Source organism: Harpia harpyja, chromosome 20 (genome assembly GCF_026419915.1).
Source record: "Harpia harpyja isolate bHarHar1 chromosome 20, bHarHar1 primary haplotype, whole genome shotgun sequence".
In the NCBI taxonomy this organism is placed as follows: Eukaryota; Metazoa; Chordata; class Aves; order Accipitriformes; family Accipitridae; genus Harpia; species Harpia harpyja.
This window is the reverse complement of record NC_068959.1, coordinates 4685394-4707185: the sequence shown is the minus strand read 5'-3', so window position 1 is coordinate 4707185 and position 21792 is coordinate 4685394. Positions and strand designations below refer to the sequence as shown.

General features: G+C 40.0%; 1 protein-coding gene across 2 annotated transcripts in view; it reads left to right on the top strand.

Moving 5' to 3' along the window:
* Positions 1-21792, top strand: part of TRPC7 (transient receptor potential cation channel subfamily C member 7) — an 80418-nt gene that overhangs the window by 35203 nt on the left and 23423 nt on the right. For both annotated transcript variants that reach the window (XM_052772126.1, XM_052772125.1), the window contains exons 4-5: positions 12679-12843; positions 18779-18995. In XM_052772126.1, the coding sequence (XP_052628086.1) occupies positions 12679-12843; positions 18779-18995 (382 nt within the window). The remainder of the gene's footprint in view (positions 1-12678; positions 12844-18778; positions 18996-21792) is intronic.

Below are 21792 nucleotides of genomic sequence, written 5' to 3'. Positions count from 1 at the left end.
TTAAGGATTTAAATTGCCTCTGCCATCTTTTGTCTTTTTCTTCGTATGTGCCCATCTGAAAATTTTAGGGATGCAATTGATGCTACAATTACAGTTTCAATTTTAAGTCCTAATTTTGGTTCCAACACAGTATATTCTTGATCCTGAATACAGCAGTTGCGTGCCCCAATAAGTCACACTTGGTTGGAGGTAGAGGCTGCACCTCCCTTGCACGTGCAGTGCACGTCATGCCTGTACATCAGGGAGCTCAAACCATCAGCCTTGCGGCAGCTTTTAGCCCAAAACATTGTGCTGCTTGTGCCTCTATGTTTGAAGGGCAAATCCCTGCTCGAAAATCCCCAAGTCCACGGGCAACCTGCCCTTGAGCTGAATGTTCACAGACCTGTTCATTGATCACACTCTGTCGGTGCAAGAAAACCTTGTATTAACATCAGGGCTAAAAGGGGGACTGAAGCCTTCTTATCTCCTCTACTCAGTAAACCTGCAACTGGTATCCTACAACAGGTTTTTGTCCAGGCCTTAAATGATCTTTCTCTGCACTTTCTCCTTTGTGCTTCCCATTAGAATTCCCTGTTACCTCGCCCCTTCACTACTCCAAAAAAAGCAGTTCTCCATTCACCTGAAAAGACACAGTTTTATTGATCATTATCTCTTTTTCCTAATTTACAAAATTTGAGATGAATCTTGGAAAGTCGTTCAAGAAAGAGCAAAAGTTCCGGACTTTACTTGTCTGCCTCTTTTTTTTCCTTTTTTCTCTGCAAAGCATGCTACTAGCACATATGAGATGCTGGCAAGAAAGCAAGTTTAAGGCTTAATATAATTGAAGGACTTTATATAGAAGGTCATTGAAGAATTAAGAAACTCTGCTTGTACGTATTTCACAGCAAGGAGAAAGCTAAAATTACAGTAGCTTACAAGGTGGTCTTTAAAAGCACTGCATTACTCTAATTCTCTACCCTTCCGGAAAGAACTAAATAATCACTCTGTACCCTAGGATTCTTGGAAAACTGCATTCAAATGTCCTCCGTTCAAGTTTTCCAGAGTCTTTTCTCCCTTCAAATTAGCTGTCTTAAATGATTCATGATTCCTCGAAAATTATTACAATGGGAACAGTTTGTCAAGAGTAAAACAAACAGTTTGCAAACGTTTGAGCATTTACTGAGTCCTGGATTGTTTCCAAGAAATGGACTTTTAGCCCATGTTATGGGATTGTTGCAAATGTACTACTGTCTCCCCTGATATTATTTAGCTATACTTCGCACTTGCGTACTCCAGTCAAGAACTGATTTCTTTCTCTTCCAGCTGAGCAGGGCTTCAGGCAAAGGGAGGAGAAAGATTGGGTGCAGGAAGAGTAGCAGAGCACCCTGCTGATGCTGTAGCAAGGCTGTTCAGGTGGTTTCTTTGGATTCTGTAGGAGAAGGCTGGGGAACTGTCACAGTGTGAGAGCAAACACTGTGGCGAGGTCCAGCAGATACTCATGGAAATGGCAAAATTAAAAGCAGTGTTAAGGTGAAACCAGAATTATTTAGGTTGGGTGTTTCTGGTGGATTATAGCCAAAAGTGGCTTGAGTTGCTAATTGGAGTTCTGGTCCCAAGGAAAGAAAATAAAACTGATCTTGAGCTTTTTGAGGCAAGGATACTCTCAGCTGTTCTTCATGCAAGCTTACAACACCTAAGTGAGAGTTTACTTCATGTTCTTGACTGAACGTTGCAGAATAACGTTTTTTCTTTTCTTGAAACAATTAAACAATTTTGGTTTCAATCAGATACTGGAACTATAAGGGTAGCACAGGTTTTCCCTGTGTGTGAAGTCATTTCTAATTAAGCCAGGGTATGATTTCTACCTGTGAGAGGCATAGGTACAGAGGCCAGGACAACTCTGTTTTGGAGTCTTCCCTTGGACAGCCGATAGTGAGAAAATGCAGTTTGTGATGTATTACAACAAAATGATTTTATTGGTGTATATCAGCTTTACAGAGCCCTTCATATTTTCTGTTCTCATTTTTGTCTGTATTTCTATGCTCCTTTCTTGTCATCCTTTAATGTTGGCGAGGGGCTTATATGTCAACATTTACCTTTTGGTTTAAAGCTGTTGCGTCTCTGTAAGAGGTGACATTCGTTATCCTTCTTTCCCAATGTCAGAATTATCGTTGCTGTATTCTTTTAATTGCAAGTGTTGAGTACCCACCTCAGCTTTTTCAGCAGTTCAGTTCATAGCCATCACAGAGCCAGAGCACCTTTCTCTTTCACGAGTTTTAATTTAATTAAAGACACACAAATTGGGTTTGAAAAAAAAAAAAAATTAATAAGAATTAAACAGAACACCAGATGGCTGTGTAAATCCTATTTAATAGAGAGCTAGAACAGGAACTTTTCTCATAACTGTATTATTAATAATTAACATATGGAGGATGCTCCAAACAGAATACTCATGGCCGCATTAGATTACAATTTTTCACTGCATTGGTCACGCGACTCAGATACTCAAGGGCATGAGAAGTCCCAGCTCTCGTCAACTGCTGCAATAACCTGTGCTCCCCATTCATTTGCTCAGAGGATGCGATTTTACCCTGCCCAATATCTTGTGCACGAAATGTCTTCCAGGGTCCTTCTCACCATTGAATGGGGCCCCACGTGCAGCGTTTCCACCCCGCACGGGAGCTAGAGAAGGTTAGTCTCTGAACGGGCAAAAAAGCCAGCCCTGCTCCTGCGGAGGAGACAGCCCTGAGCCTCAAAATGTGCAGTTACAGACACTGCCCCAAACACAGGCTGGGGCAGAGCTCAGCTAGCTCATCCTTAGGAAGGTTAATGGGAAAAGGTTGGTGTTTGCAAGAGAAGCACGAGAAAATAAGCTGGAGAGTAGAGGGCAGGAGAAGCCCACGGACAACAAGAAATTCTGCAGCTCCTGCCTTTGGAAAGCAAGGAGTATATCTGTGCCATGTGCCAGGGTGTGTAGCGATGGCTCAGCGAGCTCTGTGTCCTTCCAATTTGCAGTTATCCTGCAATGCCATGCCCTGGGGAGGGACCGCTGCAGGGGAAAGGCAGAGAGGGCACACCGGGGCACGCCGCCCACCGCCTCGCACACAGCCTGTGCATTAGCCTTGACACGAATGGAAAACTACATTTCAGTAACCTGAACGAAATGTTTCAGCTCCGCAGCTTTCGGAGCTGTGTAGGTCACAGAAAATCTCTTGCGGCTGTTTGTCCTTCTTTGGAACAAAATTAAGTTTAGGAATTTCCCATGGGACAAACATTGATCTTGCTATACCCCAATGGTTGTCACATGCACAGATATGGCTTGAAGCAAGACGGGGTTATGTTTTGCCATCTAAATGCGAAGCCTCAAGGAGGAGAACTCCTCAAGAAAAAAGGCTTTCAGGAAGTTGGCTTTTTGCTTCTGTTTCTGTAATCCCTGGCTAATTTTTTTTCCACTCTTTAGTTTCAGGAATATTTAACTGAGGTCTTGTGGAGTCATTGACAGCTTGGACTGTGGTGGTGGGAAGAAAAGTATCTCTTGTTTCCATCACTGGAGAACCAGTCAATACTGTCCAAATGTAATTTAGTATCTATGTGAACAGTAGAAACACTGTGGTCATCCTGGACTTTCAAGCTTATCCATGTAATTTTTACATTTTTAATTGCATATTACAGATGTTATGTCAGAGATTGGAAAGGGAAGGAGTTACTTTTCTTCCTCACAGAAAGTGTTGCTGTGTCTCTGAGTATTTCATTAGCAAGGTTCCTTCCTCCCACTAAAATCTGTGGTTCTGATGATTTCCTTTTGCCCAGATGTTATAATTTTTTTTCTTTCCCAAGATGAATCTCATTTTGTTATTTCCTGCCCATACATCCATCCTCTCAAGACTTGAATGAATCATTTCTCCATCGTGAGTGGTGTTTGCAATATTCCCAATTCACTGTAATATGCAGACTTAATTATTTTCATTTGCAAAGTGCCACAGGGTCTTAGATGTCCATCAAGACATTGACAAGAGAGCACGGGAACACACCAAACCCATTGCATGGATGTCTGTCACAGATGAAAGGACTTAAAATTACCTTTATTAATAATAAAATTCTCTTAGAAAAGAGCGATTAATATGGTCTGTTATAAACCTGACCTTAGTTGCCCCCAATTTTGGCTTCATCTATCTCCCCATAGGCAGTAGACCTGCTAATGTGCATTTTGAATGGAAAGTCAGATGGGGATGAGTACAACCCTTCAAAAAAATAATAAGATTCAGTATTTCAAGTTACTGAGGGCATTTTCCTAAGCCGTGTTCAGGTTCGGATGTCTGCGTGGGTACTGACCCGGGGTGTGTGTGGCTCTCCTACTTGAGATTCTTGTCACACACCTGTAGATGTTTACATATGAGTATGTTTTGGGGGCTCTATACCTCATGGTGAGAGGAGTCTCATCCTATGAGTGAGTCTTTATCTCCATCAGCTCTGCTGGGAGGAAAGCCATCTACACTGGAGGCATCTGGGTTTGAGCACCAGCCCAGCCTTTCCTCACCACGTAGCCAAGGGAAAATAGTTTACTGACTCTCCTGGGGGAGGAAGAAGCTTTAGCATTTTAAATTTCTCCTTCTCTGCCCACTGTGGTGGTTTTTTTTAGATACCAAAGGGAGCTTGTTGTTTGGTAGCTTTTTATTGTGGCATGTTTTCAGATGAATAATTAAATAATAAGGATTTCCAAGTGGTTTTGATTCTGCACAGATATGAAAACCCTGGAATGTTAGAGGCTGGGACTTCCAATTCATTTGCTTGTTTTCAGATAAATAATTCAGTGATAAGATTTATTCATACATGTACAAAGAGGACAATGCAGGCATTAGCAATAAATCTCTTCAGAAAACATGCAGCCTACTAGAATATGAAATTGAAGTTTTCTCAAGAGCCAACCACCTTATTCACTACCCTATAGAAGAATGCTTAGCACAAAAAAGAGCCTCTATCCTTGTCTCAGGGAAGTGAAATTATAAAGAAAATTTAGGCAGAACAAGGTTTAAACTGAAACAATTGAAGAATTTGTGTAAACTCTACATTTTCTAGTTATACACCTCAAATATATCAGATGTAATTTTATACCACATGAATTGAAAATGTAACAGAGTGACAAAAAATCCCCCTCCGTTCCTTCCAGTACTAAGAGGATTATTTTGTGTTTTCACTCAGCACTGGAGAGCATTTCTGTCAATGGGCAACTTGCATTTGAAATGGTCCTGGCAGTTTTATTTACCCAATTATTTTCATTTTCTATTAGACTAATCGGTTTTTATTGGTTTTTATTTTGTGCCTGTTTAACAATCCGGTGGCTGGTCAAATCCCATTTCTATCCACATTGCTCAGTCTAATGGGACCACGCCGTCTCCTTTCTAGAGCTGCACCCCACAGATGGTTTTGGGCAATTACACAAGCATTGGGATGCTGGGATGACCTTCGCTGCCTTGGTTCTGTCTTCTTGTCACCTTTGCAAAGTGAGATCCCAATCCTGTTAATGTACTCACTGATTTAGCAGAGAGCAGAAGATCTGTCCCAAACAACAGGCTTGCTTTTATAGAGCGGACTGAGTCGCAGGAAAGAGATGTGGTTGTAAACTGTAGCTGTGCTAAGGTTTTAAGTGTTCAGAATCAGAATTTTGGGTTAGATAACTCAGGTCAACCAGGAAGTGGATCCAGATATTGGATTTCCATAAAACTGGGCAATATGTGAGTGTCTTGGGATTTGATGCAACAAAGTATTTTCCCACTGCCAAATGGCTCTAATATAAAAGGTATTTTGGTTTGGAAAGGTATTTTGGTTCGGAAAGGTGCATGTGAAAGGTTTACAAAAGGTGTAATTTATTAGTAAAACCATAATAAATGCTTCTGGGTTTATGCCTTAAAAGTAACTCAGAGACTGAGGTTGCACAATTTGTTGGGTTTGGGTCTTTTTCCTGATAATTCCAGCTCATCTGGGCTCTGCCTACATATAGAAACCTTTTCCCTTTGCTACCAGGTTTATAAATGCTGATGTTAGACTCCAGATATCAGGTCTGAATATTCACCAAGACTGTCATAAAGCTCATCTACAGGATGAGCAAGAACCTCATGAATATTTGTGTGATGCCATTAGACAGTCAAATGAAGCCCAGGGACAGAGGGAAAGCTGCAGAAATCCTGAGGGCAGGGACGTTTCCTTGCTTCATGTTCTCTGTGTGTGTCTGCAGCAACTGCAGTATCTCCGAGGACCTTTCCTCATGTAGCGTTTATTTTTATGCAATGGTCACATCCCGTTGAAATGAGTCTTGATCAGCTGAATTTTCTTTCATCCGAGTTGAACAGGGTTCCATGAAATTCTTTTTTGCATCTGGATGAAGGAATTTGGACCTGCTGATTTACTCTCCCTTGTAAGGTTACTCTGGTGCAAAGTGTTTTAAAAAATGGGCCTGTGGCTATGGATAGAATTTAACTATAATTAGAGCAGGTCTCTTTTGTGAAAAGGTCACAGTCTCACAGCATGGGTATTTAGATTGGAACTTTACTTATTATTTTTAATTCATAAATAATAGGGCAAGTATTTTTCTATTCCTTTCTTAAACTTTCTAGTTTTACTTGCACCTCTTATCAGGCACAACAGCAACCAGTAAGCCAAGTTCCAGCTGTATTTACCCTCTGACAACCTCATTTGTCATAGTTTAATAGCACAAGCACTTGCTAAAGGCAGATTTTTTTTTTCCGCTCTCTGGATCATGAAATATATTATATCCCATCTGCTTCTGTTAAGGTGTCTCAGAATAGTTTCTTCAAAACAAGGGCTCTTTGTTCACTTGGAGGTTCACAGAAGAGTACAAGGTGAAGATAAGAAAAGGCATATGCATATCTTGGCCTTTTCTTGTACTGTGTATTTCCTACCAAGCTTCAGTAATTTCCACTGAGCTCTTTCGTCTCCTGCTCTGCTTTGGGTGAAATGACTCTGTAAGTAGGTGGGGGTTTTTCCTGGATCAAAAAACTGTTCCAACACATTTTCCACTTTTTTTTTCAAGTTTAGGGGTTTTTTCCCCAAAAAAGTATGTTTCAGTTCAAGAAAAGTATTTTATTCAGTGTAAATCCAGACTCATTATTTAGGCTTTGAGTCTTAAAAATGCTTAAAATATTAAAGGAATCTTCCAAAGTGAGAAGTGGTTTAAAAGCAAAGAAATTATGTTTTGTTTTAATATTTTCATTGCCTTTTTTTTTTTCCTGTCGTGAGCACTTGGGCATACATTTACCCTTTAATTCTTCTCATCCTCTTTGGTGAAATGGCAATATATTTTTTTACCCTTCAAGGGAAGAGCAGTAATATCCTGCTTCAACCTTTCCCTGAGTTTCTTCCACCCCTGCGGATGTTTGCTGATACTCCCACAGCATCTTCAGCAACCCACTGAAAAAGGGTGATTTCATATCTCCTTTAATGAAGGTTTTGCTGGGAGAAACATGACATTACCTACCCAAAAGTGGAGACGGGCAAGCCCAGCTTTCCATCCCTCCCTGCCTCTGAGTTTTGCTCAAGCACAGCACCGCTGCCCAGCAAATGCCAGCTTGCCTTCCAGACCAGGACTGGCAACACCAGCACAGCAAGCTCAGCTCAAGTTGTGTTTGTCTGTGAAGTGTGCCATGAAGTCGTCTTAATAATACTTACATACCTTCATCCTTTCAGAGCACACAATGTGTGTGGTTCAGATCCCACCTGGATTTTTTCCAACGTGCGGATCCCTGCAGGAGCACTGCTGCTCCGCTCCCTGGTGAGAGCCCTGGCAAAATGGGAAAAGCCATGTATACAATCCACTTGACACTCCCCTCATTTTCCCTTGTAATTCAGAGGCACAGGGAGACGATTGACTCAAATGAGTCATCAAAACGGTTTCGGCATTTTCGCTAGGATCTCTGGCATTTGAAGCATTACGCACCCGACCAGGGGTTCCTGTGAGCAGGTGCTGCAACCTAAAATGTGTTAATCAATGTAGGCTTGCAGAAGCGATGAGCTACATCAAAAGACAAATGTTTAATAATGAACTCTGAAAGGTTGTTCGAAGGACATGAACACAGCTACATGATGGAAAGAAAAATGGCTCATCCCTGCCCCTGCCAGTGTCTCTTGACATCACCAATGTTCTTCTGAAAATCTATTTATGCAGCGCCTTTTCTAGCTCTCACTCGCTGATTAAACACGCCGCTGCTCACCTGAACTGCAGCTTTTGTTTGCTGAGGTTTGCCACTGTTTGTTATAAAGCTTACAGTGAAGGGGTGAGCTGGAGAAGCCACGACAGGAGTATCTCTGTGAAAGCAGGGTATTAAAGTCACAAGTTTACATTGACAGCTCTGACATGCAGGTTTTTAAAGTGTTTTCACTGTTTCACTGATGAGTTTTTCCTTCCTACCTCAACCCCTGGCTATTTAGCATAGAGTGCATTAGCAAAGCAAGACGATCCTGTCCAAGTAGTTAATTCTTTTGCCTCAGTGGTAGATTTCTGTACTCATAAGGGAATTAGAATTATTTCAGTAATAAAAGAGATACTGGTTTTTTTCTGCACGATTAATTCCAATCATCTGAGGCTGACCTCTGCCTTTTACCTGTCTTGCCATAAGCTTCCTTATTTCTGCTGACAGCATTTTTCTGTCCAAGAGAGATAAATTTTTCCTTTTTTTTTTTTTTTTTCCCCCGTTTGATGTGTGAGCATTCTCTGACACTCAAGAATTTCCTGGGTTTTTGTCACCTGGCTGTAGCTTCTCTGTTATGTGCCACAGGATAAGAGAGATGCCCTTCAGGTAGGGACCATGGGGTGTTTTGGATAGAGGATTTAGGTTTAAACAGTGCCTAACCACTGACAGCTTAGGCAACTACAGTGCTAATACTGAACAGCAGAAGTGACCAGGGTCCTCATCACAGACTCTCTGTGTCCAGTGTAATAGAAAATAAAAAATGAAAGTCTTTGTTACAGTATTTTCTATGGGAAGTAACTTCCTATACAGTTATAGAGATATAAAGGTACTTTATTGTCTGCCTAGTGAAACTCATGCATTTTTAAACAAGTATGCTGAGGAAAAAATCTCCCTCTGTCATGAGAGCTGTAAAGTCCTTTCCCACAATGCACATACATGATAAGCTACGAGAAAGAGCTGTCATACATCAAATTAGATAGCAATGTGGAAAAGTTATCTTTCAATGTGGTATCCACAGTGGTCTCTAAAACATTCTCTTTATTTCTATGTGTAAAACTGTTCCTTTGGGCCCTTTCAATTCCCACTGAAAGCTTTGAGAGATTTTTTCCATATTCTAGACAAATACTCATCTCACTCATTTAATCCCCTGTAGCACCAAACAGTGGCTTCTGGAGGTGTCAATACTTTCTTGTGTCTTTCAGTGGCTCTCAAAAATGCCACTTTGGCAGCTTGAGCTGTCTCTTCAGATTAATGTGTGATTTTATTAATTTTTTTTTAGCCATTTTTAAACTTAAAGAAATGTGTAACTGATAGGCTGGAGGGAAGTATAATTTTCTTCCTAAATCAGAGAGGTATGCATGGCATAAGGAAAAACCACCATGATCTACTGGGGTCCCTGTGCCATGGGACCAGAAAAGCTCCCACTGTGGTTTGTGAATGCAGAAGCATTGGAAAACATTTTGCTTGAATTCCCAGATCCCGATGCATTCCTTTATCAGCTTGGAGGGGACTCACTCTGCCCGTAAGATAAAGCACTTAATGCTTTTAAATGGCTTTTTTTGGACCTATGCAATCGCCTTCACTGCCAGTGCTTCCATTTCAATCAGCAATATCTTGCCCTTCTGCACAACCCCAGCCACGCTGGTCTTGTTGCAACGCTTTCTGCCTTTCTCTTTTTCTGGGATGCAGCATAGGAGCAGTCACAGTTTGCTCCTAAAAGCCTCCTAGCCTCATTTTCCAGTGCTGAAGAAAGGGAAATAGCTTTTAATGGGAACTTTGAAAAAGCATTGCAGCATTTAAGCCTCTGAAATTCAATATACTGTAACACCATTTTTCATTACGCTTTGAAGCGTTCTGCTTTGAAGCTTTTGTCTCAAACTCTGTTCTTTTCTGTGCCTACGACACTAAGCAAAGCATTAGTGTGATCTTTAACTTGGTGTCGGTGCCCATTCCCAGAGAAGAGAGAAAGTTAACTGGGTCTGTAATGTCTCTGAGGAGATCTGAGATCAACTTCCGAAATATTGATAGAGAGAGGGTTGGCATTGTCCAAGGGTGACTGTGTATTTCATTAATATCTGATGGATCAAACATAATGGAAAACTCATTCATGCTCTGATCTTTCTTATCCTCATCTTATTTTTCCCTCATTTTTGTAATAATCAGAGTAAGATGAACACCATCAAGGCTCTGTGGCATGCTGCCCATCTTTATTGCCTTGTACAAAATAAATTGTTCCAATGGACTGGGTTTTACGGCAATTCCTCCTCAATTTTCCCATATTTGTATTTTCATTGTAGCTGTTCCAGACAGAGTGAAAAAATGAACAGATTAAAATGTCTGATGAATTCTCTGAAATGCCAACCAGCAAAAGTCTCCGACTGTCTCATTGCCAAGGACAACTGCATTTCTTTATCTGAATCAATTCTCATAATGCAGTGAACAATTCCAAGAGCAAGAGGAAGCCTGGCTGTTGCTTTGGCCCCTCATCTCAGAAGTCTTCACATCAACCACTGTAATTTTCCTTTCCATGAGTTGCTACGATTGCTGTTGAATTCATCATATCAGAAAATAAAATTTACAAAGGGAATCAATTCTCTCTCTAGCTTCCTTCCACTTCATCTTTCTGCCCATTTGCCAGAAAGATAATAAGCCCTAGCAGCATTAGCGCAAGCATAAACACTGGGCATTAGGAAATGCCTCCTTGCAATACTGCTGTCATCACCTTAACCTTAAACTTTAAATGCTCAGAAGGAATAGGACTGATGATTTATAGATGATCTTCTTTGAAAGCTTTCTTTTTTTGAAAGCAGCTTAAAAGAAAGCATATTAAAATGTTAATATTTCCAGGAAAAAATTCTACAGACAGAAGAGGTTAAAAGTACCTATCAAATTTCTTCACTCTCATTGATTTATTCAGTGGAAGGGGTAAAGTCTTATTTTCTACTTTTTTTCTTTTTGAGAAATGCAGGCCCCACAGCCTAATTCATCTGAAGAAGCACATTTTAAATAGCTGCTAATGTGCTGTTAAAGAAGGAAATGCGCTATTCCATGGCAATCCTAATTACTGTGCAACTGTATTTCATTCTGCACTAGCAATGAACCAATCATTTAAACTCATAGTAACGGTTTTGTTATTATGCAAACATCTAGAAAAGAGTCCATTAAAGTCCCGATTTGATCGTCGTTTCATAGATAGTGAAGATGAAAGCACAGTTAGAATTTCCTCTACTTTTCAGTCCCAATAAAACTACAGACTACAGCTGAAATCCCCCCGGGTGGCTGCAACTTAAAGGGCTGAAGCAGGGCAATGGGGCAGCTGCCAGACATGGTCCATGTCCCCCCCCCGCCAGGCAGGGACACCAGCAGCCACCAAGTCCCCTGGTAACCTCTGCTTTCCTCCTCTCTTTCTCTCCCCCCTTCATCCTCCCCCTCATCTCCAGAAAGTTCTGCTTTTTGAAATAGCGGAGGGGTTTACATTTCCCTCCTAAGAACATTTATTCAGCCGCAAAACTCATAAATGAAACACTCAGGTTTGCTAATGCAATCAGCTACATTAGCAACATATTTATTTTTCATCTTTTCTTTCAGTTATTTTGCCTTTTAATTATCTTCCTTTGTGATTAAAGACAGTCACATTCTAAATTCAATCACCCTGAAGAACAATATGAAATAAAGAAGTTTAATCTTCTATTATAAAACTCTTCTGTGAGATCCAGTGGTGCTGTAATTTTACCATTAAGAAATTGCCCTTTTCAGTTGTCTGCTGCTCGCCTTTTCTTTTTCCTCTGAACAATAAACTGAAGAAGAGTCTCAGTTACAGATACAAAACATGTACTTTCTGTACCAGAGCACCACAGCTTTTCCTCCTGCTTTTAAATTTGTCTTTTTTGTCTGATCAGTGAAGAATGAGCTGTCATTTTTTTGAAAGCTTCTCTGAGATAAAGCGTTTAAAGTAGCAAAATACCAGCCAGACCTCTTATAGTTAACAGGAGAAGGAGAACCGTGCAGAATGGTTCTCTTCGGGTCCGGATGCAGTGAATAGAACGATACCACACTAGTGCTGTGTTGAGCTACTATTTCAATGCCCTATGTCTTTAGCAAGTTATCAGAGGGTTTTTTTCAGCTTGACATCAAAGTGCCTCTCTTTCTTTTCTGAATCTCAATGTAGACCGTCTTACCTCAAAAGGTAACTTGCCCACAGAGGCACTTTGTCAGTGCTGGCCGCTGGTGGATGTTGGGGTTTGGCCCAGACGGTCTGCTATCTAGCAAAACTTTTACCTGGAGAAGACAAGAAGCAGAAGTGAAACACGTTTTGCCAGTACCTGGGGATTTTGGGTGCCTGGTTTGCAGTTTTCTGTTTGCGACGCCATAAGCAATGTTGGACAACAGAGACGCGCCCTGTCTTGTTCCCCTGGCAAGTTCAGCAGGTTATTCACTGAAACCTCATCCTCTTCAGACAGTGCTACTGATACTTTTGTTTCTGTTTCTCTTACAGTTTGTTGCTCACCCCAACTGCCAGCAGCAATTGCTCACCATGTGGTACGAAAACCTCTCAGGCTTACGGCAGCAATCTATAGCTGTGAAGTTCTTGGCTGTCTTTGGGGTCTCCATTGGCCTGCCCTTCCTCGCCATAGCCTACTGGATTGCTCCCTGCAGCAAGGTACAAACTCAGTAAGGTGCATGGTTTTTATGGTCATTTCTATCCAGGGCCTGGAATGAAGTCACTTTTTTTTCTGTAATGCTGTTGGGATGCGATTCATGCTATCGTCTAAGATTGCCCCAAAGGAGAGCAAGCTTGAGGTGTTGCTTGATATAGACAAATGGAGCTATTAGGCATGGCTTGAGGATCATCTTTCCAGGTAAAAAAGGTGGGGTGGTAGCAGAAGAGGCTGAGACAGCGGGTGACAAGAAAAGAATAGGGACAAGAAATGGATAGGAGATAACAACATGGGGGGTGGGATGAAGAAAGAATAGAAGAAGCTACAAAATGGCAAATAACTAAAACAGCAGAGCTTTGTTGCTCTTTTAGTTAACTCTGATGTTTAAACTCTAGTTCCTTTTATGTACTTTTTATTGGAGGTTCCTCCCTGCTTCAGGGCTCCTTTCTTCCCTTTCCTTCTTTCTGATCTTGTATTTTTAGTTACTGGAGCATTACTATGGCACAGGTGCCTGAAACTCTGGCAAGCCCCAGGGGACTGCTTAGTGCTGCACAGAAGACTAGTCTTAATCATACAACCTTTATGGTTTTGAGGGAAAAGATGACGAAACTCGGAAAACTGCCATGTACCTAAATACAGCTGTGCTATGTCTCACAGCATCAGACGGAGCAAGAGAGTTTTGCCGAGACCTAGAGGTCAAAGGACCAGAGCCAACCATTAGCTTAGGTAAAAGCTTGAGTTGTCTGCGGTATGAAATCTGTAGTGAGGTTTCCATCCTGAAAGGGTCTGCTCAAACAAGTGGAGATAAATAGGTGTGTGGCTGAGCGATAAATAGCTTTTTCACTACTCTTGCCACAGAAGAAAGGGATGGCAGGGGAGAAGATCGTTTCACATTCAGCAATAGCCAACAACATCATCCATTATGAGGTAGAGGTCTTCAGCAGGAGGCTTATCAGAGGTAATTAAATTTGATCAAAATGACCCTTGGTGCTGGTAGTGTATTCAGTCTTAAAAGCATCTTCTCCCATTTCCTTTAAAAGCCAGTGAGAAATCCTTTCGAAATTTGTCAAGCCCAAGAAATTATAGATCCATGAATGGGTATTAAGGAAAGACTATAATTTGAAAAGATTTATGTTAGTGCGATCAGACAAACCTTTTGAAAACAGTCTTCCAGAACATCTGAGGTAATAAAACATGTTTAAGTCTTGGTGGTCTCCAAAATACCTCCAAGTACTTTCTCTTAGAGTAATTACGAATGTTACTTCATTTTCTCAAGGTTTGTATCAACACAAAACCCCACAGCTTTTATGAATACTGGACAGGGCTCAGGATTTTCACACAGAGAAGTGCATGTGAAAGCCAGGCTGTGTTGTGGGTGGTTTTGGTTAGGTCGTAGAGGGAATTCGTGTGTAGAATTTCCATGTTGATTCCGTTATGTCAGACCTCAGTCTAGCAGGGATTTATGAAGCTGTTTAATTTCCTTCACCTCTGTTGAATGTGCTGGGAGTTGGCACACCAGCCAACAGCAACATTTGTGGTGTATTCTCAGGATTACAGAGGTTGCATTTGAATATAGCAATAGATGGGGAGAACAATTAGACTAGAAATAAGTGGAGAATTTAAATGAAAAGCATAAAAACTAAGGGGAAAAAAACTGAGGCAAAAATTCAAAATAAATCAGTTTTACAGCAGAAGTAAGAAATGATTGAGAATGTTATTTGGTTTTAATTTCTTGAGGTAGGTGTATTAAAATCAGAAAAAAATGGAGGGAGGGGGACTTACCTTTTCATCGACTGTGATTTCATTACACCAAACCTTTCGTGAATTCTCATTTTAAAATGTCCCTTTCTTTTCAACCCACTTTAGACTATGAAAATCCATATGTAACCCTCTATCATAAAGTCAAATTGAAAGTTCTTTCAGGCAGGAATTGTCTTTTAATGCATGCATTTGCGTTGATCAGAACAATGTAGTCTTGATTTTTGATTGGGGCCTGTGATAGAAATAACAGAATAATGAAGGCATTTTCCCCCCTGAATTGGTACCTCACCCAAAATCGTCATTATTCGGTTCAAAGGCTGAGGGTTGATACATGAGCCGTGTGTCCTCTCACGGTGTTATTGCAGACAATTCTGCATAGGCAGCATATCCGCTGAAAGGATGGTGATGTTAACAGACGATTTGCGTGTGATGCTCTGAGCAGCCCGGTTTTGTCCTGGTCAATTTTACAAGTGTTTTGTTCCATTTTAAGTCATGGAAACAATCTTGATGTTACACAATTGGGTAATGAAATAATTCTTCCATAGTAACAATCAGCCAAGATATTTAACTTAAATCAAATCAGGCCTGTCTTAAAAGCCACATGGATACCCAGGCATGAGTCAGTGACTCATTTCTGGACTAAGACAGTGAGAAAAATGAAGGAAATCTCTGCAGTGTGGCATACTTCTTATAGGAGCTGTCCTGACCAATACTACTGTGTATCACATTCTTAAGATGTATCAGTCAAATTCTGCAGTTTCACATAGGGTAATAGAGTAATTCATATCTCAGAATAATTCCTTCACTGATTTATCTTGGCAAGGAATATGTTTTCAAGCCTTTACTTCCTAACAGAAGATTTTCTTTAATAAAGCTTTGCGGGGTTAGAATACACTGTGCCAAATACCAGCCTTGAAAATTTGGTAAATAGTATTAACTGGAGTTTGCAACTGAACTCTTAAGTCTTCTTTTGCATTCAGTTGCACGGAGCTGTCTTTATTAAAACCAATTTTAGTGCGAGTCGTTCATTCACCTCTGGATGCACAAACTGTTGACAAAACCCGTGGAGTGTAAGCCCATCCTATCCTGAAATATCTGTGTTGACTCATCCATCTCATGGAGGTCACGCCATGACTCTGAAATGAACCGTTGCTTTATATGTTGGTGTCCAAAACTTATTTCACTGGTGATCAAAAGAGAAGATAAGAGATAGAATGGAAAAATTGCACAGTCTGCTGTCCAAAAATATAATGACAAGAGCAAGCAGGACTGTTTGGACTGCCTGCAGAACTTCAAGAGGTATTTTCTTCCTTCTCAGGTCGGTTAAAGTGCACATTCAGATATTACAACAGTAACAGAGATCATTTGTACACAGCTCTCATTGCCTGGGTTGTTCTCTGGCTTTCATGTAGCCATGCTGGGGATTTATGGACTGTAGCTCCCGCTGAGACAGACTCAGCATCCGTTTAAGCACTGGAACTTTAACGGTTCACTCCACCTAAAGCTGTACCAATACCTTTTTACTCTAGGTCTTTTCCTCCCCTGGTAAGCTACATAAAATTTCTACAACAATATTCTTCATGCTTCTGCCATGAGTATAGTACTGAAAGTAGTAATGGCTTTTTTCTTTATGATGTTTCTATCTTTCTTTGTTCCTGTCTCTTAGAGTAGAGATTAATTTGCACTTGGAAAACTTTGTTTCAGTATCACATTTTATATGTTTTTGTTTTGACACGTCTGCACGTTTCATTATTTTCCTGTAATACAGATAGGATACTAAGTCATGAAATGAGCTATTCTCTTAAGAATGAACCTTTGTATCTACACACTGTCAGTGTTTCTGTCTTAATAGTGAGAGCCAGGCACTTCCTTGCAGTCCTGATTTGATGAAAGATGATAATTTGATTTTAAAAAGTAATCGAGAAATTGATACATCCAAGTAGTTACACACCTTGAGTTTAACTTTATCATGTTGCTTGAAAAATATATCTTACTGTCATAAAGTGTTAGGCTGGCTGGAGAAATTAACGCTTCATTGATTTTTTACAGAATATTCTAGTCAACACTTTCACCTCCTGTAGCTCTTAGCTAAAAATCAGATTTCTGAGAAGATACGAAAAGCATCAGCTCAAGAAAAAAATTGTAAGCTTTCTGCAGTAATAGAGGGGATAAAATGCTGATGTAACACTGACTAAATGCAGACTTTTGTTAAATCAGTAGAGAACTAAGTGAAATTACCCACAGAATTCATTTGGTTCTGTAATACATGGGATTATTTCTCTGATAACCGAGGCTGTGCTACTTTAATCTCAGGTCTCTTTTAAGTTTCTATAGACAGCAGAAAAAGTCTAATTATTTGGAGACAACTCAGGGTTCAATAGACAGTGTTTTTTCTCTTTTAGTGAATTCAGGGTAGAAATGAGTCTTGTAGAGATTGCAAATGCACTTTTAAAAAACTTTGTTGGTAAGGCCCCATATACCCATAGTTGTTGTTCCACTTCACTCTTGCAATCTGAGCTCTCTCAGATAGGTCATACAAGGAAAACATCAGAGATTATTACTGCATGGGACATTGTTCAAACATATCCCACCACCCCATCAGCTCTGTGCTGGAAATATAAATTCTGCTACAAAGTGTAAATCTACCCAACACCAGTCATAAAAAGCTGTTGAGAACTAACACTACACCAAGGTTTACAGCAGAGGAGTGAACCAGCATCACAAGTGTTGGGACTGGTTTTAACACACTTCATTTACTCCTACATCTGCCATAATATTCCTGGACAAGATTAAAGAAACTTGGGGTTTGATTCAGTGCAGTATCTACCCACTGAAACACATCCTTATTGACCTCAGAAAAAAGCAGGCATGTTAATAAGGGCTTGGAGATAGATAGAGCAGATTTTTTTCATTTTCTTTATTGGAAAGTCTTTCTGGCATTTAGAAACATGCAAATTTTCCAATAGGATTTACTATTCTGTCAACTTCATAAAAGATTTATTTTACATTTTAAAAATTCAGAGAAGAAGAAGAAATAAGAACCAGAATCATAAGGCTTCCTTTAAATTTCTGCTAAACCTAAAGAGCCCTGTTTTTAAAATATTTCCTGCTCTGCAATGACGAGAGGCCTGGGCTCCTTTGAACAAAGCTGCTATTGGAAATAAGGAGGAAAACAAGGAATTTCCTTTTTCAGTCCTTTTTCATATTTCCTATGAAGTTTTATGGTCAAGTCAGATACTAAGAAAATTTTGAGGATACCTTGTCATCAAGGGAAATGAATCAAGGAGTAATATACTGCAAAAAAAATCCCATTTGCTTTGAGGGGGGTTTGGAAAGGGCATATACAGGCTGGCACTTCCATTGCTGTCCATTGTGTCTAACACCGCAGGCATCGGTCCTTGCACTCCTAAAAATGCTTTTACTATGACATCTTTCTGGAGTAATGTTGTCTTAGATCACAGAAAATGTAAAATGAAAAAAGTGTTATTTAAATTAATTAACAAAGAAAGCTTTTCAAGAAGAATGGAACAAATATTATCTATAGTGAAGAGATCTGCTGCTCTGATTCTTGGCTTAATGTCTTGAAATAAATCCTTGTGTTCTGGGGGGTGAATCTCCAGCTTTTGTAGTAATTATGAGGGAAGACTATCATACCAAAGCATATTAAAAGCATTACTAAAGAATCTTTAAATGGAAGGCTATTTCCTACACATCGTTAATGAACTAAGAATTCAGCATTAATAAAAGATTCTAATATATAACAATGATGTAAAGATGAGAAGTGGGCCCATCATTAGGATTTATATTGACACACACAAGTACATTCATATAACACATATACACACAAACATGTCTCATATAAATGTCCTGTCTCTTCATTTTCCACTTACCATATGGCCAGGACAATTAGATACTATATGTGGGTATAAAGGAGCAATATGAGATACTGCCGTGCATAGAAAATCATCCAAAGGGCATAATTTGAACTGCAATGCATAATGTCTAGTAAGAGGAAAGAACAACTTGAACAAATCTAAACACCATTTAGTTCAAGATCTAGAATTCATTTCTGAATCCTTTTCACCTTGGGTAAATGGTTCAAACTTTTATAGGAAAAAAACTTCCAGGAGGTGGATAAGGGAAAAAATCTTATGTCTTGTGTATGTTTCTTTGCAGTTGGGACGGACCCTCCGAAGTCCTTTCATGAAGTTTGTGGCACATGCAGTTTCTTTCACAATCTTCCTCGGACTGTTAGTAGTGAATGCTTCAGATCGGTTTGAAGGAGTAAAAAATCTCCCCAACGAGACGATCACGGATCATCCAAAACAAATATTTAGAGTCAAAACAACTCAGTTCTCGTGGACAGAATTGCTGATCATGAAGTGGGTATTGGGTAAGCAAAACCAAAATATCTACAAGTCCTCCAGGGAAATTCAACATGACTAGGAATAGCATGATAGACAGTGACAAGACAAAGGAAAAAAATGCCAAACCAAACACCACCACCACCCCCCCCCCCAACAAACAAACAAAAACCCCCATCTTGAGGCTAAATTAGCAGTTGATGGCAGTATTTTGATTAAAACAAGATCAAAGAAGGCTTTGATCTTGGTCACTGCTTTTGAAAATATTGAGTGATGCTTAACAAATCCTCACTCTTGATTTTCCACTTCCCATGGTGAATGCTAGAGATGTTGTCTGTCTGCCTCTGTTGGTTTAATCATTGCATCTTAAAGAAGGTAATATAGTCATAGAAACTTACAGCTTCACTATAGGACATTGCTCTATCTAAAGCGAGCAGAAAGAAGTGTGTCCATTGGGACACAGGTGACCACCAGCCAGTTTTACTACCCTGCCATGAGATCCTGTTATAATTTGCTGAACCTCAGTTTCTTCATCTGCAAAATGGGTATATTGTTACTTACTTTTTCGTAATGCACTCTGAGATCTAGTGATGAAAACTGCTAGGTAAATAAGAGTTGGATTTTATGAAATTCATAGTAGGAAGTTGTTACTGGTGAGAGGACAGCACAGCACTCAAATCTTTTAAAAGAAATTAAGTTATCCAAGAATTATAAAGTAGCGATTCATGTGGATGAATGCTTCAAGTGCAAAAGTATGTCACATGCACAAGTTAAAATTCCAAGGAGTTTTAGGCAAATTCAGATGTATTACTTTTCTTATGGGCATAATTCATTCCTGGTAGGTCATCTACCTTGAACCACTAATGTAAACAAGCTCAGAAGGATTTATTGGGAAACTGAGCTTATCAACTCTGCAGAGTCTTTGTCTACCTCTTCTGTATCTATTTTTACTCACCACCATGATTTTGATTCTTTTCTTGCAGCAAATAATTCCACTGTTCCATAAGTACTGATGGCATTAAACCCCCCTGAAAAATAGGATAGGGCTGCTCTATCTGATGACTTCCTGGCCACCATTTCTTTGTTCCCTGTCCCCGCAATAATCAGAATCCCATACAGGATATTAGGCTAGAAAATACAGAAGAGATGCCAGACTGGATAGAGTAAGTCTGTAAGATATATTTTTAAAATGATATTAAAGCAGTTGAACAAGATGATTAGATTTTAGACTAGGTATTCTTTCCTTACAAGAAGTAGGTATCTGTCTGCCCAGTGAGTTCCTGAGAGATGAAGAAGAAAACATTTCATTTAAAGCTAAGGTTTTCACTTTTCTGGGAGAAGAAAGGTGATTCATTGTACAGACTTCTGAATATAATGAGATTTTCTAATGACTGCCTACATCAGCACTGACAATCTTCTCTGGCCGTTTTACCTGTCTGCCTACATAAAGCTTCAAATAATGTTTCAGCAATACTAAGGTGCAAGTTTGGTGCATGTGGCCTCCAGACAGCTGACACGGGGGCTTGGGCGCTTGTTGAGCCCTTTATGTGACCCTGAACTTTAAGGACTGTGAAAGCACTAAGGGTGGTGGACTGCCCAGCCTTTTGGTGCAAAAAACTTATGGGTATTATAAATACCTATATGTAAGTAGAAATATAATTAAATAAAAGTAAATGCTATACATAAATATCACAGGTTAAGTTGCCAAGACATGCTTTTCCAAAGAGGCAAATGTAAGTAGACAGTAAATACATGTTAAAGTATAATGAATCTCACTCCTGTGTACTAAATATACATAGCTATATTTAAAATTACTTGGCAACACCTGAAGTTGCTGTCTTCAGACTCAACAGTGTAGGTGTGCTACCTACATTTCGATTCGTAGTACAATCAAAAAGTGTAATTTTATTTATTCTCAGCTTGTAAATCCTTTCCTTCTCTTTCTGTTCTTTCTCTTTTCTCCTTCATACTGTGGCAGCAGTGATGAATGCTGGTGACACATTACTTGTTCCAACCATAGGAGACCATTTTTGAGAAATTAGTTTACAGGTCCCTGATCTTGGTTCATTCTGGGGGAGAAAATTGGCTGAGTTTTCTGGCTCGCAACGATAAAATTATGATGCACGTTCAGAATAGCATTATTTGAGGATAATGTGATACATTAGCATAGCATAGTATGGCCACGAGTGAGCACAACCTGTGATAGCAGTTCCTGCAGTTAATCTTGCTGGAGATATGAAAATTGATCCACATGTATATATTTTAAGAGAAAACTACCAGAAGGAGAATTTCAGACTGGAATTATGCAAAAAGATACCATTGCCATCTCCTGCTCCCAACTATTTGTAATGCAGGCAAGTAATGGAATAAACCCACGCAGAGGCAATGACTTTCAACCAGGCAAACACTTCATCCTGCTCCAAAAATCCATATCAGAGGCTTTACTTTCCATTAGCCTGCACCTCTGAAATGGCTGTAGAGCATCACTGGATCAGCTAGGTAGTGTTGGCAGCCCATTTAACATCGCCAGGAACAGCCAGATAGCATTTTAGGTGGGAGAATGCCTTTTTGGTCTCACTCCTCTTCGTTACAAATGAACATCCAAGGGTTGCAGATTATAAACCTGTTTGTTAGCGCAGAGAAATACCGTGATGCTCTGAGAGGAGAACTTGCCCCTTTGTACATGGGGCACGGCAATGTCAGCTCATGCATCTATGGCTCATTGTATGCCTTGGCTGCCTCTCCTGCTGTGGCCAGGTCTTCCCATCTCTTGCCTTCAAGTGAGGAAGGCTGGGATTTTCCTCATGAGCAATATGGAGGAAAGCG